Source organism: Cupressus sempervirens, chromosome 9 (genome assembly GCF_028749045.1).
Source record: "Cupressus sempervirens isolate cs-2001-9-10 chromosome 9, ASM2874904v1, whole genome shotgun sequence".
NCBI lineage: Eukaryota > Viridiplantae > Streptophyta > Pinopsida > Cupressales > Cupressaceae > Cupressus > Cupressus sempervirens.
The window spans coordinates 191,678,264-191,696,511 of record NC_143126.1 but is presented as its reverse complement, the minus strand read 5'-3'; the positions used below and the strand labels follow the sequence as shown (position 1 = coordinate 191,696,511).

At 32.6% G+C, this 18,248-nt stretch overlaps 1 protein-coding gene across 2 annotated transcripts in view; it reads left to right on the top strand.

The window, feature by feature from the left end:
* The first annotated feature begins 403 nt into the window (after positions 1-403).
* The window catches only part of LOC149538132 (uncharacterized protein At4g15545-like), an 83,665-nt gene continuing 65,820 nt past the window's right edge, over positions 404-18,248 (top strand). The window contains exon 1 of one of the 2 annotated variants that reach the window (XM_089799510.1): positions 404-975. In XM_089799510.1, the coding sequence (XP_089655636.1) occupies positions 682-975 (294 nt within the window). In that variant the 5' untranslated portion in view covers positions 404-681. The remainder of the gene's footprint in view (positions 976-18,248) is intronic. The other variant, XM_089799511.1, reaches the window with a different exon arrangement.

The following is an 18,248-nucleotide window of genomic DNA, read 5'->3' as shown; positions in this document are numbered from 1 at the left end:
AAAGTAACATATCAAATACCAAATCTTTATCAAGGGCCAAGCCTTTTAAAGAAGGCACTACTAATTATTTAAAAAAAAAAAACTATTAACTCATAGATAATTTTTCATATAAACTTTTATTTGCAAAATGTACTATAAAGTATTTTGAACATGATCCCAACAAAAATAAGCACTGTCTATGATGCAACTTATATGCATCTCTTCTAAGTGTATTTCATTTGTATATAAAAGACTTAAGACTATTTAACACTAATCTTGGTGCAATTTATATGCACCTCTTTTGAGTGTGTTTCATTTGTATATAAAAGACTTGAAGACTGTTTAACACTAGTTTGAATACCGTGGCCACTACCACAAAAAGAATACCCCTTCCCATTAGAACCCCTTCTCCTTTATTGTACTTGATCAAATACGTGCAAATGGGGCAAGTTAAAGATTAATTCCATAGTTACATATCGTCTCTACCACACACTAACGATAGTCCCATCAAAATCACTTGGCTGGCGAACACAAAATCATCAAACAGCAGTGACATGGCCTAGCAGATTCAGTTCAATCGAATCCTTACATTCATGTCTACATTTCATAATTCTGCACAAACAAGCTGAAAAACAGAACTTCATAAAGATAAACACGCCAAGTTGAAATAGCAGGGGATTTATTTTGAAAACAAGAACAAAAATGCTGAGAAGCGGCAGCAGCAATAATGTGAACAGCGATTCAGACTTCGAGCTACCTGTGGAAATTCTGAATGCTCTGCCAACAGACCCTTACGAGCAGCTGGATTTGGCGCGAAAAATTACTTCAATTGCGGTTGGAACCCGCGTTTTGAAGTTGGAGTCAGGGGCAGCCAAACTTAGGCATAAAATCAGTGAGAGGGATCAAGTAATTCATTCCCTCAACGATAAAATTGGCAATTTAGAGCACAAATTGAGTGAGACCAATGAAAAGCTCTCCTACGCCCTTCAAGAACAGGTCAGATTATCTTTGGACGTACTCTTTTCGTTTGTTTTTAAATGTATATTTATCATCGACTCGAAACGTCGAGATTCTCTGTTTTTTTACTCAGCCTCGAAAATAAATCGTTTACATTTTGTTGTCATATCCTTGGTTAAATTCATTCTCTTTGTGGTTCTCATATGGAAAAATAATACTAAAATTTAGTTAGACTTGGATAATTCAACTGTTTCTCTCTCTCGATTATGTCAACCCTTTTTGCTTTCAATTTCACGGTCATCTGGAAATTCAGCACTTGCATAATAATTTTGGTTAAATTCCACTGTTTCGTGCTTTCAAGTTACTGTTATATCAGATCTAACAGTTTTTCGCACTGTTTTGTTTGAATTCATCTATTTTAGCTCAGAATTTTTTAGTTTATCCTAAGGGATTCTCGCTTTTGTATTTCTAAACATTATGCTTTTTGTAATGTCTTGGTTAGAGTCGAGTGCTTTTGGTCTAGAGAAATTAGTCCTATTTTCAAATTAATCCTTTTTTGCTTTGCCTGCACTTCACTGCTTTTGTTCTCAAATTTCATGTTTTACTTTATAAGGAAAGTAAAATCTAATCCCCTTGTAGTAGTTGGTTTCAGCAATCTCTCAAATTCAATGTTCCTTCAATTTTCATTTATTTTTATCAGTTCTGGTTATGTCACCCGCTTTTTTTTCTCAAATTTAAATTAATTGAAACTGTTTTGTCTCGATTATTTCAAACAATTTGATTGCATTTTCCTTTGAATTGTATTATTTTGTACCAAAACTTGATCACCTGATTTCGAAATGCACATTTCAGCTTTAACCTTAAGTATTTGATAGTTTTGGTCAAATTAAATTGTTCTCCTTTTTGTCCTCGTTTCTAATTTTTTGCAAATTCATTACTCTTTTGTGGTAACCCTTAGCTTAGTTCTAATATCAGGTCAGCCTCTTTTCTAAATGCTCTTATCTTAATATTCAACAGTAAATACGAGCTTTCTGTCATAATTCTGGTTAAATTAAATTGCCAATGTTTTTTTGGATAAACTGCATAGAAGCTTTTGTTTTAACTTCTTCAGTTCTTTAATTGTTTTCTTACTGCCATTTCTATTGGTTTTTTTCAAGGGTGGAATAATGAATGAGAATCATGGCTTTTATTTTCATTGTTGAAATTTGGATGTTGATTAAGAAAACAGATGTTTTGTTAAATTCTTTCTACATTCATTTGTGTTTTCACAATTTTTTAATTGTAGTAACCAGGTGGGAAGTTTTCCAGTTGAACTGCACTCGGACTTGGCTGGTAGGATGGATAATTTTCTTTTTCCACTAATGTATGATATTCGAAAGATGCCAAGCAGAAACAATTTTTTAATTTTTAAAATTTTTTCATCATACATTGGCTAAAGTAGATCCATGGGTTGGGTTGGTGGCATCCCTGCTCTTCGTCTTCATTATACGTTTGCATGATTAGAAAGGAGGATTAGAAGAAGTAGGTTTGAGAATTGCTACATCCTGCCACATAAGCGTGTCAGTATTTTTATGAATTTAAATACAGATGGTGCGCTAAGCAAGTTGATATATTTCCACAAGGGATAGCTCTTCGAGCAATGGGGAGTGATTGCTATAATCAGGGATTCAGGAGTATTTTTTCTGTCCTACAAAATGAGATGCAGTGCAAATTCAGTGTGCAAGAATATTGGTGGGAGGGGAACTGGTGTCTTCCTTCCTTTTTTTCTACTGGTTGCATACTAGAAACTAACAGCTGTAGATACTAGAGACAAGAAATATATCAGTTTCAATCCAATTTGCATTAATTTTCTTGGAGCTTGAAGACATGACTTGCATAATCGGTTATTTTTAGTTAAGAAAGTAGTTTCAAGATGAGAAAGCAAATTAAATTATGTTTGCTTGAGATTGGTTATGACTTTATGTTGGTATTAGAAAAATAAAATAAGGAGTCTGAAAATATGGAGCTAGCCTAATTCTACCTTTATTTATTGGTCCCTTACAAGAATACATTATAGTCTTTTTATTATAAATTTAAAATTAGTTTAAAATTTTTCTAATATTTTGGTTGAATACAAGATTAGAGTGTATCAATCTATCAGCCTTCCAATAGACTGGAGAAACATAAATCTGATTTTGCAGGCAAACCAATAGCTCGAGTTATGACACTACTTGTTTGGTGTCTGACATTTATGTATACCAAAATATAAAAATGATAAATCGAAGATGTATTCAGCAGTCAGTCTAAACCAGCTGTTTAAAACAAAACTTCTGCTAGAAAACCAATCTGAGTCCATATTTCAATGCTGGTCATAATGGATGCACACCTTGAAAAATTAATCACATCACAAGAACACACAAGAATCATAAGGTTGCAAGCTCATTTGTGCAGTTGTAATAAAACCAATGCCACATTGGATGATAAATTCTATCATAAGCTTCTACCTCACATCATCCCATTAACCATCTGTTAAATTTCAGAACACACACATAACAATATGTTTTCCATTTTCTTATGTCATTCAATTACACACTTATATATGATTTCAATCTCCTGCATCACAGGAACCCTTTTTTAATAATATGAATTGTTCCAACGACTCATATACCTAAAATTTCTTGTACAAATAATTATATATATCACCATGTATGTGATATTCTAACAAACCACAATAATAATATTAAGTTGTTTCTCAACAACTCTATACCTAATGTGAACACCATTGCGAACACTAATTCCCAAAATCCCACCTTAGTGTGAACGTGGGAAGAATGTACATCACATAAATTGGAAAGAGAATTATATGTCTATGTATACTTTTTGGTTTGCATACTGCTAGCTGGATCCTATTGCACATGATCACACACATATGATAAATTATCTCTCTTTCACATCTATTGAACTTATCTCTAGTAGACCACACTTGCAAGATGTTCAATAGTCAAAGGATCTCTATAACTAGGTGCTCTCCCATACAACTATCTACAACATCAACGACGTTCACATTCTTCTCCTTTTAAACAAGTGAATATATTCAGTGTTCTTAATTGTAGCCACTGTTTTTGGTCATTGCCACCCGATTTCTAACAATATACGAAACTGTCACTAGCAGTTACCCTTGACTTAAACTGATTTGGTACAAACAATCTTGTCACTAATACATTTTTATAGCCCCGTTGCTAGTGACTGACTAGAGGAGATTGAGTATCCTCCATCCTCTAATTAGGTTTGCTACTTAGAAAATTTATCTTTGAGGCTTGTCACATGTCAAATTTCTAGAAGAAACTTTCCCCACAATTTTGATGTCTCCAAAATCTTAGGTTTTCCTGAAAATGCATCTTGATTCTTTACAAATGAGAATTTTCTTTTGATGACAATATCAACATACTTCATTTGGATCAGATTGAATTTGAAAGCTAAGACAGTATCTTGATGTGAACTAAATTAGATGTTTTAGTTGATTTGATGACACTCATAGTCTGATATCATTATTTGTAAAATAGGTACATATAATGAAAACCTAAATGCTTAAAAATATTGATCAGAAATTTCATGGCGTGTACAAACTACTTCACATGACATTGGTGGTGATGGTAGGTGAAAACATGAACAAACTAGGCATGAAACTGTAATATCCTCCTATTGAAAGTAAGATTGAATAATAAACAATAGTAATAATAATAATAAAATCTGAATTAATGGAAATAGATGAACAAATAAATAATAATAGTTTATTACTATTAATATAATATTATTGATAGAGATACAAATCTGACTTGGCAAGGAGACATTAAGAACTATTGACTGGACAGAGCATTTGGCTAATGCCATCTGTTAGAAATAGTACCAAGAGCAAGAAGGGGGGTGAATCAATATTGCAACACTTTTACACCAACTGTATAATTCAAAACTTAACCATATGCATCCACAAATAACAATACTGAAAAGTAAAGCACATAACAATAAGAAACACATAACACTATGATTTGTTTTTGAGGAAACCCTGGCCAAGGGAATACCCCGATGTGGATGGTACTCACAACTATGTACTAATCTGGAAATTCTTTGTTAGGAGTTTTGACCCTATTAGGAGTCATTACATACATTTAGTACAATAGTCCTTGTAAGAGGACTAGATCTTGTTAGAGGTCTCAATCCTGTTAGGAGTTGTATTACAGTGGGAGCTCACTGCTCTATAATGATATACAATCAATACAATGAGTAATAATTACAATCTAAAATTGACTGTATTGATATCTCTATATCTGATTAGTCCTCTAAATATCTCGCATTTGATTTTGACCATTCATATAAAACTTGTATATGACCAGCAATACGACATATCATCATTCACAAAGCTCACATATATTATGTTCATACTGTTACCATACTTCACATGTGAAAACTGATTCCTTTTAATACCTTTCCAATTACTTTGTCCAGTTGGCCTTCAAAACTGTTTAGAAAAAATGTGGCACATTATCCAAAACTAAATATTAAAACTTGCTTACAAAGGGTTAACATCTAGGATGCTATCCCTACATTGCCAAGTAATTGAATTGACAAGGCAATTCAATTCCTTGGGCCAAATTGCCTGATCTTTGTCACTTGCTCTGAATGCTGCGATATAAACCTGTCTCCGTATTCTTCATCTAAAACATGTGCAAACTGACATCTTAACACAAGCGAATTTGCATCATATTTGGACATCACACTAATCATATCCAAAACTGTGGCCAATAAAACTTACTCTGCTAAGGTCACTCATAAAACATTGTCTTTTGACTATCTTCCTGTGATATACTTAGTAATTTTTCTTGATTAACCAAAACCAAAACTGATCATCAATTCAAGTGACCTTACCAAATGATTATGTTGCTATCATTGACAAAATTCATGTCCTTAGTTTTGGTCAGTTGCAAACACCGTCAACACTTCTTAATACTCACAGATAAATCCTCTAAATATGCATAATCATATTGCCTCTAACCACATCGAAAATATACTGTGTATGGTGATTATTGTATATTCTGCCCCAAATATATATAAGGCAAAACATTGACAAAAGTTGATTATGGAGAAGCTACTAGTTATCAAGGAAGGTACTAGCCTCTACCAACCTATGTCACCACATTAGAAATAATATCCATTTCATATGGTGAGATGGCAGTTCTTGAATCTTCAACGGCAGCAACTATGCCATTAAGGTTATCAAGAGTTACATGATCAATAAAGAACATTGAATTAGAAGAGAGTAGACTAATCATTCAATTCCACCGTTAATGACAACTAGTGATAATGATGTGCTGAAAGGATAAAGAGATGCAATTAGAATAACTAATCGATTTACTTATGAAAGAAGAAGTGCGATTACTATGATGAGAAAATATGTCAAGTCAAAGAGATGAGATCTTTAAGATATGGAAATATAAATGAAACCTCAAACACTGATTAATAGGGATATACGATAATATATATAATATTAACTGAGGAGGATCTCAGAAAGAGAAAGAAAAAATTATTATTTGGTATTCAGAAAAGAATACATATCAGCAGTATTCACAGTACTAAATAAAAAATACATTGTCAAATTTATTCTATACTATATCAGACACATGTTGCAGCCTGAAACCATGATTAATAAGTGATGACTATTTATATATAAATAATTACATTTAAATACATAAATAAATATTTATAATTATATATGTGTTGAGACCACAATTAATTTTATATACTATTTGACTTAACAGGGGAAGTTTGGATGTTACCAACGAGGGACTTGTATAAATCCAAGCAATGGATCTTTGTCCCAAGATAGGGTAAGGGTCAACTTTCTGCAAGCCTTCAATATAGACTTGGACCTATAAATTTTGAGGGAATCCTTTGTGAAGTTGGTGTCTAGGCAACTTGGATAACACCTGCTCCTTCCTTCATTGAGATGAAATAGTGACAAGGTTGGATATGAGTGTTAAGGATAACTTAAATCTAATGAAATAAATGACTAATCCTATCACAGATATTACAATCCAAATCCTAATTAAGAAATTTAAGATAAACTAAGTAAAATACTGATAGGGAACATTACTGCAACCTAGAATGCAATGGTTTCAAAGCTTTATTGTGACATTGGCCTTATGAACATCTGAAGCATCCCAAATTAGGATATTGCCTCAAATCTGATTTGGGTTTTCAATTTCTGCCATGTTTTTCTTCATTTCATTGCAAAATAACAACATGCAAACATGTAAAGGAAACGATATAGATTTCCAAGGAAATAAACAATTAAAAACAGAAATCTATTTTGATATAAAACATGCATGGTTGTTACATCAAATATGTTGTTGTCACAATGGTAGAAAATGCATAAATTTTCTTTCAAAGCCTATTCAAAACAATAAAATTTTTCTCAATGATGAACCTGGAGTGAGTCCACATCCCATATAGTGTTGGGTTTCTATCCAACCTACAAATATTCAAGGGTTTCTATCCTCAAATATGTTTGCTTCTGTCAAACCATCAATGATGGAGAAATTATTAAGTAACAAATCAACATTTTAGATTAAAAACCCTGATAGGAATTTTTATAAGAATCCTAGCTAAAAAGCTATCAATTTCTGTGTTCTAATTATTTTTGGCAACTTAGAAAAATAATAATATTTGCCCCATTTAATAATTCATCCTCATGGGGAACGAGTCAAGTGATAACTTAAGTTGGGTGCTTTTTAATAATTGCCATTGAATAATTAAATTCATATTAGCAATACTATAGCTTTTTCCTCCTATTCAATTAAGCACTAAAACCCACTTTATTGACTTAATGCTTTAACCTATGGAGAGAATAGATAATAGACTAGCATTAGTATTTATTTATTTATTGATATGCTAGGTAAGAAGGGGGGACATCACAGCAGCTTGTTGATTTTTAGAGGACTGCTGCAAATGTAATAGCACTGCCATGTATTTGGTATGTGTTTTTCAAATGCAGCATCCTCTTATATTTATATTGAGCATAGGCCTTGAATAGACATGTCCCTTCATGGGACATGTCTATTTGTTAATCAGATCATTAATATAATAACAAATTTAATTTCTCATACACACATAATTTATATTAATTTCTCTCATATAATAACCTTATATCTCAAATATAAAACACACACACACACACACACACACACACACACGTATATACAAATTATATCTGATATATAATTATATATAGGTTTATTTGATTGAAACTATCAAACATCAACACTCGCTCTTAGTTGGGGAGGATAAACACAAGACATATATTACACCATTGGTAATATTAGGAATGACAAATTTTTAGGATATTTTTGACCAGAAGATATCCACCATTTTGATATCACATTTGATATCATGAGTATTGGTCTTCTAAAATATCAACATATGATATTCACCAAATACTCTAAGTAACATTTTGATATCATGAGTATTGGTCTTCCAAAATATCAGCACATGATATTCACCAAGTACTCAAATAAGGTTTGATATCACATTTGATATCATGCGTATTGGTCTCCCAGAATATCAACACATGATATTCACCAAGTACTCAAAGAAGGTTTGATATCACATCTGATATAATGAGTATTGGTCTCCTAGAATATCAACATTCGATATTCACCAAGTACTCAAAAGGTTTTGATATTACATATGATATCATGAGTACTGGTCTCCTAAAATATCGACATTTGATATTCACCAAGTGCTCAAAAGGTTTTTCTATCACATTTGACATCATGAGTATAGGTCTCCTAGAATATTGACATTCAATATTCACCAAGTACTCTTTGAGTAATGGCCTTCCAAAATGTTCGAGATGCAAGATATTCACCAAGAACTGTGTGTAATGGCCTTCCAGAATACCAAGTCACATGATATTCACCAAGTACTCTGTGTAATGGCCCTCTAAAACATCAATTTGCATAACATTCACCATGTACTCAAAAAATGTTCATAAGGTATGTGCACACACATTCTCATAATGCTTACCATATAAACATCCAACATGCAAAGTATAATCTATCATGATCGCCATAGGTATCGAAAGATATCCATCATAATAGAAAATTAAGTTATTGTAAGATCATCACCTTTCAATAACTTCTGTAAATACACGTAACATCATTTGGAAGTTGTTACTTCCTCATGATGTACACAGGGGGTAGGCTTATTAAAATCACATAGTCACAAGGTATATTCATGAATCACAGTCCTCTTGACTGTTGCAATTTATTGATCACTGGAGAATCCATCTCAACATAGTTAGCCCTTCTGAATCAATGTGATCTATAGATCATTGAAAGTTGACTGTATCATATCCTTTAGCTGCTCCCTCTATTTCAAGGTTGCCTCTAATAAAATGTCAGTTTCCTTGTGAATCTCAATCTCCCTCTTTTTGCTGCAAGAACATTCTCAGAAAAGATCAAGATAAATAGATCTTATAGTACATATTAAATCAATATAAGATCTTGTCAAATAGGATATAGATAATTATAAAATGATCTCCATTACTCCAATATAATTTATCATTTTTATAATTATAAATCCCAATTATAATTTCATTAATTATTAATGTTCTTAATAAGAACATTATAATATATTCATAAGGAAATAAACACTATTATAATATATTCACACATACTTACCTTGCCTCAATAGTGACATGGCTTTAATGTCATTGTCTGCTACTCATTGAAAAACATATATCAATTTGGACTGTGGCTTGTAGAGGTGATTGAAAAATCACATTGTTTCACAATGTGGGGCACGCAGTAACTTTATAGCCATTGATGAGCTAGTAACTTAATGCAGTTGCATTACCGTAGTAGTGCAATTTGACTCGCGTGTGGGCATTGAAATCCTTTGCCATTGACAACAAGCCATTCTAATCTGCCATCGACAACAAGCCATTCTAACTTATGGGGATCACGTGACTCTATTTACTTTGTGTGCTGATTTCTACTACATGAGCATGCGATGTCCGAAGTTTTACTTTTTTTTTTCTTCATGATGGCTATTTGACTTAGGTGGTGAATGCAGTTTGGATTGGATTGTGAAATTTCCCCTTATATTATATTGCTACATGGATGCCACGAAAAGTGCTTGCTCAATTGAATATTGCCACCGCAGTTCATCCTTATTCGTTGTCAAATGGTGTATTCTTTTTCACTCTTGGCTCTCAGTTTCATCTTTAGGTTGTTGTTGGACTGTGAAATTTCCCCTTATATTATTTTTCTACGTGGATGCCATGAAAAGTGCTTGGTAAATTGAATATTGCCATTGTAGATCATCCTTATTTGTTGTCGAATGGTGTATTTTTTTTTCATTCCTGGCTCTCAGTTTCATCTTTAGGCCATTGCCTCCTCTCAACATTAACTCTCAATGTAGGCACTCTGCAATCTATTGAACTAGGACTTAGAATTCATAAAGTTGTTTGGTGTTCGGGCCCAAAGTCGGTACTTACCTGTCACAACCTTGAGTAAAGAAGTCATGATAGTAAAAGCAGAGAAGCGAGGCAACAATAGTTGCATCACCACAGACGTGCTCTTCCATGTCGATTTCACACCAGACTTTGCATTTAGACACCTTGAAGAATAAAACCCCACCCGAGTGACCCTGCATAAATGGAAGCCCAATCCCATCATGAATAAATGCTGACATACTTTAACCAAGGACTTTTTTTTCTGTTATTCCTTAATAATAACTTTGAATCAAGCTTGATGTTTGGAGAAATAAATTTGTTTAGAAAAACTGTAGATATTGTTTCTGGGCACAATCTCCACATATTTGTTGCACACAAACATACATATGTTGGAGATGAATAAACAATTTAATAAAAGGTACATGTTGGCAAATATGTAATTTTTATGTTCACAAGTTGTGAGTCCCGAACATGATACCACCAAATCAAATTAGGGCATTCATCAACACTGCTTTGGATATTTCTCGTTCCACTTTTAGTGACCCATCTTTCAGTCCATTTTGATCACTTACTTCTGGAGAACAATTGGTGAAAACATGATGGTCCAAAATGGTGACATCCTTTATCATCGACACTAATTCAAAATAATCTATAGTCATTTAAATCAGATATTTTCACAACTGCTCTCAACTTTAAATATTTGACTCCTTTCTTTTTCTTACATTTGCAGTTAGGTGCTGATACCATGTTGATTTTTTGAGGACCGCTGCAAATGTAATAGCACTGCCATGTATTTGGTATGTGTTTTTCAAATGCAGCATCCTCTTATATTTATATTGCCCATAGGCCATGAATAGACATGCCACTTCATGAGACATGTCTATTTGTTAATCAGATAATTAATATATTAACAAATTTAATCTCTCTCTCACACACACACATTATATTAATTTCTCTCATATAACAATGACCTTATATCTCTAATATAAAGAACACATATATACAAATTATATCTCATATATTATTATATATAGGTTTATCCGACTGAAACTATCAAACATCAACACACTTGTCACTATTTTTCTATAGTTAAGCCATGCATACCAAAATGTATAGTTGGCAATCCATGTTGAGGAAAACTTGGCTACTACCTTGATGCTTTCCACAACTCATAGATTCAGAGAAAGACAAAAGGCCCGCATGGATTCATGGTACTTGTTATAAGGGAACTGTTACCTTCATAAAAAACTAATGTCACTTTCCATTGCACAGAAAGAGCATCTTGCAAATGAGCAATTTTTTTATCAACTCTTCAATCTTTGAAATAAGCAACATTTTCATATCAGATCTTGTGCCTCCTTGAAGTGATTGACACACCTGAATCCCTTATAGGAAATCACCATTTTTAGCCTCCTTTCATGCAACATCCAAGACAACATCAGTAGAATGGACATCCTCACAAAAATTTAGCCAAGTGAGTGTTAAAGAAGAAGACATTAGTGAAATAGCTCATTAGATTGTTTTGGTAATACTCTGGTGCTCTCCTTCAATTTTTCCTAGGGTTAATTTTCCATAGCTTTTTGATGCTATCATATGTTGGAGTAACCGAGTTTTCATTTGCTCATGCTTAAGTTCTCTTAGACATTATTTATTATTGAATTTTATTTTTTCACAGTTTTAGTAGTTAGTTTCTGATTATCTACTGATTCTCTGGCCTTTTCCACATGTATGTTGTAGTTACAACTTTTGGAAAAATTCTATTGATCCATTTTCTGCATCATTAAAAATTGGGAGTCATTTTGTTACAGTCTATATGCCCTGCATTTTTTGATAGTTAAATTCTGTTCAGCATCTTGATTTGGTGATTGACCGGGCACAATTGATAGTTATCATTTGGTAAATTTTGGTTATTGATTGAAACACTTAGTTGTGGCTTTGATGTTGGTGATTTGAATCACAAGCTTTCTTTAACAAGCTAATTCAAATTTGTAAGATAGCCCCGCTCTTGGTTTAAGGGGTTGTAATCTTACAACCTTTTGTTAAACTACAGTTACAGATGTTCATGTCTTGTTCCAAAGTTCCATGTTTTGCATGCATATCAACTAGGGCTATTGCATTTGTACACATGATCAGATCTAGTTTATAAAATTTTCCTTTCACCTTTCACATTCATGATGAAACTTTTGAAAATTCTAAGAGATATTCCATCAAGCATAGTTGAAAATCTCGTTCTCAACATCTTCTCACCAAGGCCCAAAAATAAACTCAACAAATTTTGGGAAAAATTCGACAAATTAAAAGAGTGCTTAAATTTAATTAGAAATGCATTTGCTTCACAAAAGTCAATAAGGAGATGCATCTAATAAGTCAGTTAATGAGTAAAAAATGCAAGAAGTCTAAAAATACCAAAATACAAATTAGGTACAAAATAACATCCTCAGATGGAATGTTGATGGTGGGTAGCATGATAGTCTGAAGCAAAATTAAAATAGAAAATTGTCTTTGTGAAACAATAAGTACATACAACATCAAAACAAATTATATCCCCTTGATAGCATCTTCCTTTTCCTATCTCTAATAAAAAGTAGGGGACAAGACAGGTCAAGGGTGGTGTTGATTGCTCGTTAACTCTGGTGCTTCTACACCATGAACATTTTGTACGAGGTTGTAGATTATGGTATTCGAGCTTTTCTCTAACATAGTATTAGAGCAGTCTTCTTGCATCTCCTTCTACATCCAAGAGCTTTCTCACTAGTGTTTGAGATCTCATTAGTTTGCCAGTAGGAAGATATTAATTATTATGTCTTGTTTGCATCATTCCATTGGACACACAAAAATTTGTATATCTTTCTTGTATTTGTGTTTTTTTTAAGGTTCTAATTTTTTTATATCACTGCACAAATTTGATTATTTATCATTCATAGCGGTTTTCTAGATTTTTTGTTATTCTAGGCCAACACATTGTTTTGTTTGAAGCTTGTGAACATCTGTTGATCAAAGGTTTGGTTATTACTCAGTCACTTTACCTTTATTGATGATGCCTGTATTGTGAATTGGGTCAACACATTAACATGCACAATTCTTCTTGTTTAAACGAATATTTTGGTGGTCAATTTTTTTAATAAGTAAGCTAGGATTTCTTTCTAGATTTGTCTAATCAAATTGTTTTTGACAAGTGCATTTTACCAAGTTTAGATCAAGTGTAATGCCCCCAATTTTGAGTTGCGACTTAGTTGTTTGATTCAATCTATCATTGGGTCCTTGTTGTGATGTTATTAGTCTCTCTAGTTGCTAATGGTGAGTTTTGGCTCCATTTCGGAGACTTACTATTTATAGTAAGCCAACATATGATTCCAATAAGCTTAGATGAGTTAGAGGAGTTGAGTGATGCTCTTAGTTTTTATTTTTGGCTTCTGGTTTGGGCTCCAAGAATCTTGGAGGAAGCGCCCATTTTTAGTATGTCACCCTATTAGATTCATTCATCTTCTTTTTATTATCAGGATCACTCGTGTTGTCACATTTCAATTTTGATGCTTCTACAGTCATTTTCGCAAGAGGGGTGAATTATGATTATTATTTTATTAAATATGTTAAGGTTGCTATTTTTGTCGGTATTGTATATTGGTCACCTTAGTGTCATAGCTCATTGGAACCAAGTTGAAAAGTTTTAAATCTTGGGCATGGGAAAATGGCCTTGTGTGTCGGAATATCATGGTATTGATGAAAAGGTCGTTTTTGGAGCCAAAGGGAGTTAATAAATTGTACTATTCAAATATGTGCCTAAGTATAAAGAAAGGGCTTTTAGCAAAAGATGTCTTGAAGAAGTCATTTATTATTATTATAAAAGAAATGCTCAGTGAGAAAGGAATTCATTCTATTGCTTATGTAATTTTATTGTGTGCTTTAAAACAAGGGTTTTTGGAGAATTTTGAATTCATCATCATTTTCAGCACTTTGATTCTGTAAAATGTTGGTTTTGTAGGATCACTGAAAATGTAATGGCACTATGTGATGTATGTATTTTCCAAGTGCAGATACAAATGCATATATATAGAAGTAGAAGAGACATGTCTCTATGTTGATCAATATTGGTTATTGAAGTTAATTTCTATTAGACATTATTAACAACAATAATTATGTGTGTGTGGGTGTTTGTGTGTGTGTGTATGTCTAATTGACAATATAATCAAAGGCTATAATGTTTAACCAATAATCACAGGGAATCAACTCTAGATCAATTCAATCTGACTGGGGCTACAACATCAACATTCCCTCCTAGCCAGGGATGGTAAACACATGACTAAATAATACCTTAATGTGATATAAGAATATCTTTGATTAGAAGATATTTTACATTTTGTTATCGTTTATGATATGTAGAGTAATGGTCTTTTGAATAATACTTACATAGGAACTGCCATGATCTATTTAAGGAACTTAATCCACCATACAAGTAATCATCTATCATGCTTTGTCTCAAACATCATAAGATGTCCATCAGAATAGAAAGCCATGGTCTATTTAAGGAACTTGTCCACCATGCAAGCAATAATCTATCATGATTTGTCTCAGACATAATAAGATGTCCATCACAGTAGAAGGTCATGGTCTATTTAAGGAACTTAAACCACCACCATGCAAGTTATCATCTATCATGATCTTCTTAGACATCATAAGATGTCCATCACAATAGAAGGTTAAGTTATTGAAAGATCGTCACCTTTCAATAACTTCTACAGATACAAGTGATAATCATTTGGAAGTCGTCACTTCCTCATGATGTACATAGGGGTTAGGCCCATCAAATTATACAATCATGTAGATATGACACAAAAAGTTTACATGAAGTCAAAACTCCCTTTGATTATGATATGATTAAGATCTTCAAAAGTCAACTAAAACATATCTTCTATCTGCTCCTTCTGATAGATGTGTTAGACTCCCTCTGAACATCAATCCTTTGAGCTCCTTTACCTTGAAGAAGTGTCAAACTCCCTTTGAATTTACTCAGAGGAAAAGATAAAGAAAAATAGCTCTTATAGTATGTATAAAAATAAATACAAGAAAGATTTATTACAATAGGAACACAATAAAAGTAATTTTTATGATATTATTAGAAATTTAATATTATTATATATCTATGTAACTTTATAAGAGAACTCTTCATTTTAGATGTATTCGATAATTGTTTGACCACCAATTGAGGTCCAGTTGCATTATTGATAGGATGAAAATATGTATAAATATATTTAAGTCAATATATATGTATACCAGATATATAAATATAAATATAAATATAAAATGACATTAAAAATTTAGAGGAACATTAAATAATACACCGCATAAAATATAAATATCAAAGGAAACTCATCTTACCACCAAACTTAAATTGATGGGATTCGGGTTCCACATCTTTATTGACCTCCCTTACTATATAGTTTTGGCGTGTTTCTACTGTTGACTCTACGTGCTAATGTTACCCTTGGGAGCGTGCTATGTTCTTTGTTCAATTATGTGGCAGTTTGTCTGCCTAGCAATGGGTGCCCTTACGTAGTTGGCATGAGGTAAGCTGTTACATCCCAAACTTTGACCTAATTTTAAACTTATTTATAGCCATTAGATTGAACGGATTTTTCTTTCATAATCATGTGAAGTAGGTAGTTATTTATATCTGTTGTATTCATTAGGTTAATTGTTTAATAAAGATGGTTGTTATCCATTATTTGTCATGTGATGTTTAACAGTTGCTTGATTTTGGAATTATTGTTAATAACTAAATTCTTTATCCATATGAAATGTTATTATGAAAATTATTATGGAACTTGTTATTATTGTGGAAATATTGCACGGGTGATTGAAGAAAGAAGATGAAGTAGGGAAGCATTGCTAAATGAGATCAACGGAATGGGATACTAGCGTAGTCCAATTATCAGGTTGACAGGTATGACCTTAAATTGCTTTGGTAAGTACCTAGCAACTTGAACTTCAAGATATAATTGAAGGACCCATATGAGCTATTAAATAAACATTTTTATAAATTAATTTAATTAAATATGTTCCTCAAAGGATTTTGATTGATCTTTCCACCACATAATTATAATAAATACCTATGTACATACACATAGATATAAGAATAAAGTGACACCATAATATTATTATTTCTTTTATAATAATATGATGCCACCTCATAAGTATATCTACGTGCATGTAAATAGATATAAACCATAATTATTTTCAATTTATAACCTTCAAATATTTTTCCATCTTTATTCATTCATTTTGCTAGAAAACTGAATGACACTTGGCATGTTTATTTGGCGCCCAAGAGCCAAGACTCTTCTTTTTATGTTACGACTTCTTGGAAGCCAAAGAGTCATTTAACCTTTATATATATCATGAAGTTGAGAGAGACGGAGGACATTCAACTCATTTCTGACTTCCTTCTCATTTCCGACATACCATCCAAAACCTTTACATTTATAACATTTGCAATCTCTTTTCTAGCCTTATATTATTCTTCTTTTCTGAAGACGTGATTATAATTCACATTATGAATGTGCCTGGAGATCATTTCGAGGAAGAGCTGAATCATTAGCATTTAGTAGGACTCCAAACATTTCCAGATTATACTAGGTTATGCGGTCCATCAAATTCCAAGTAATGTTACAAATTTTATTATTAGTTGCTATTGTATTCCGATTACTATAGCAGTAAGCTGCAGTTATATGTTCATCATGCTTAAGTACAATCGATTAGACCCTCTTAAGGAATTGTTTATCATAAATAATCTTAAAGTATCCATGACATGGAATCGTAATTTATTTATGCCATTAATAGTCATAACCAAATGATTTTTTTCTGTAAGTCTTTTGAGAACATATTTTTCAAATCATAGATTGTGATAAGTTGGAAACATGTAAAAATACATGAATTAGTGGAGGATCAGCGGACAGAGCCGATTGCTCTGAGATTCGAGCACCTAGGATTCATCGGCTGTATAGCCATGCGAAAGGTGAAGAAGTGAGATGGAATCTACAAAAACATGGAAAATAAAAGTTAGACATGATACAATAATCTAAATTAATTTCATTTAATAGCTCATGTTTGTCCATATTATTGTTTCCCTATTGTCAAGTCAAGTGGTGGTGATTAGGTCATTAAACCCATTAGAAAACCTTGGCCAAGGTTGTTTTAAGGCATGTTTTCCATCTATGATCACTTGATGTCAATAGAGCCAATTATTCAGACATGTGCGTCCATAACTGTGCGGACATTCTAAACACCAGTATGCTTAGGTGGCTAGACTAAAAGTATCCCGAGCCTGATCTGGGGGTAGGGAGGGCTTTTCTAATCAATAGAATGTGTGGGGATAAAAATGGTCTGAGGTTAGGAGGTTAAGCCTAAGTAAATGCTTCTCCTCTTACCGAAAGCCGAGGCTTGCACAACCAACTAAAGTGTCACCAGATATTTCTTGTATGTTCTTCTTTTTCATGTTAAGCATTTACTTTACTTATATGTATGGAAAGATTGTAAATCATTATTCTAGTTATTACAGTTGATCATTGATACAGTTATTTTAGTTAATCATTATTATAGTTATTACAGTTGATCATTGTTACAGTTATTTTTAGTTAATTGTTATTATAGTTATTATAGCTGATCTTAGTTTTAGTTGATCATTGATATAGTTATTTTAGTTGAGCTTGGTTATTTTAGTTAATTGTTGGTAGTTAAAAGTAGTTAATGTTCCATGAAAAGGAATTCAGTTTATTTGTTCAATAATTTGTTGAGAAAAACTCTTTATCGATTGTCTTTATTTTGT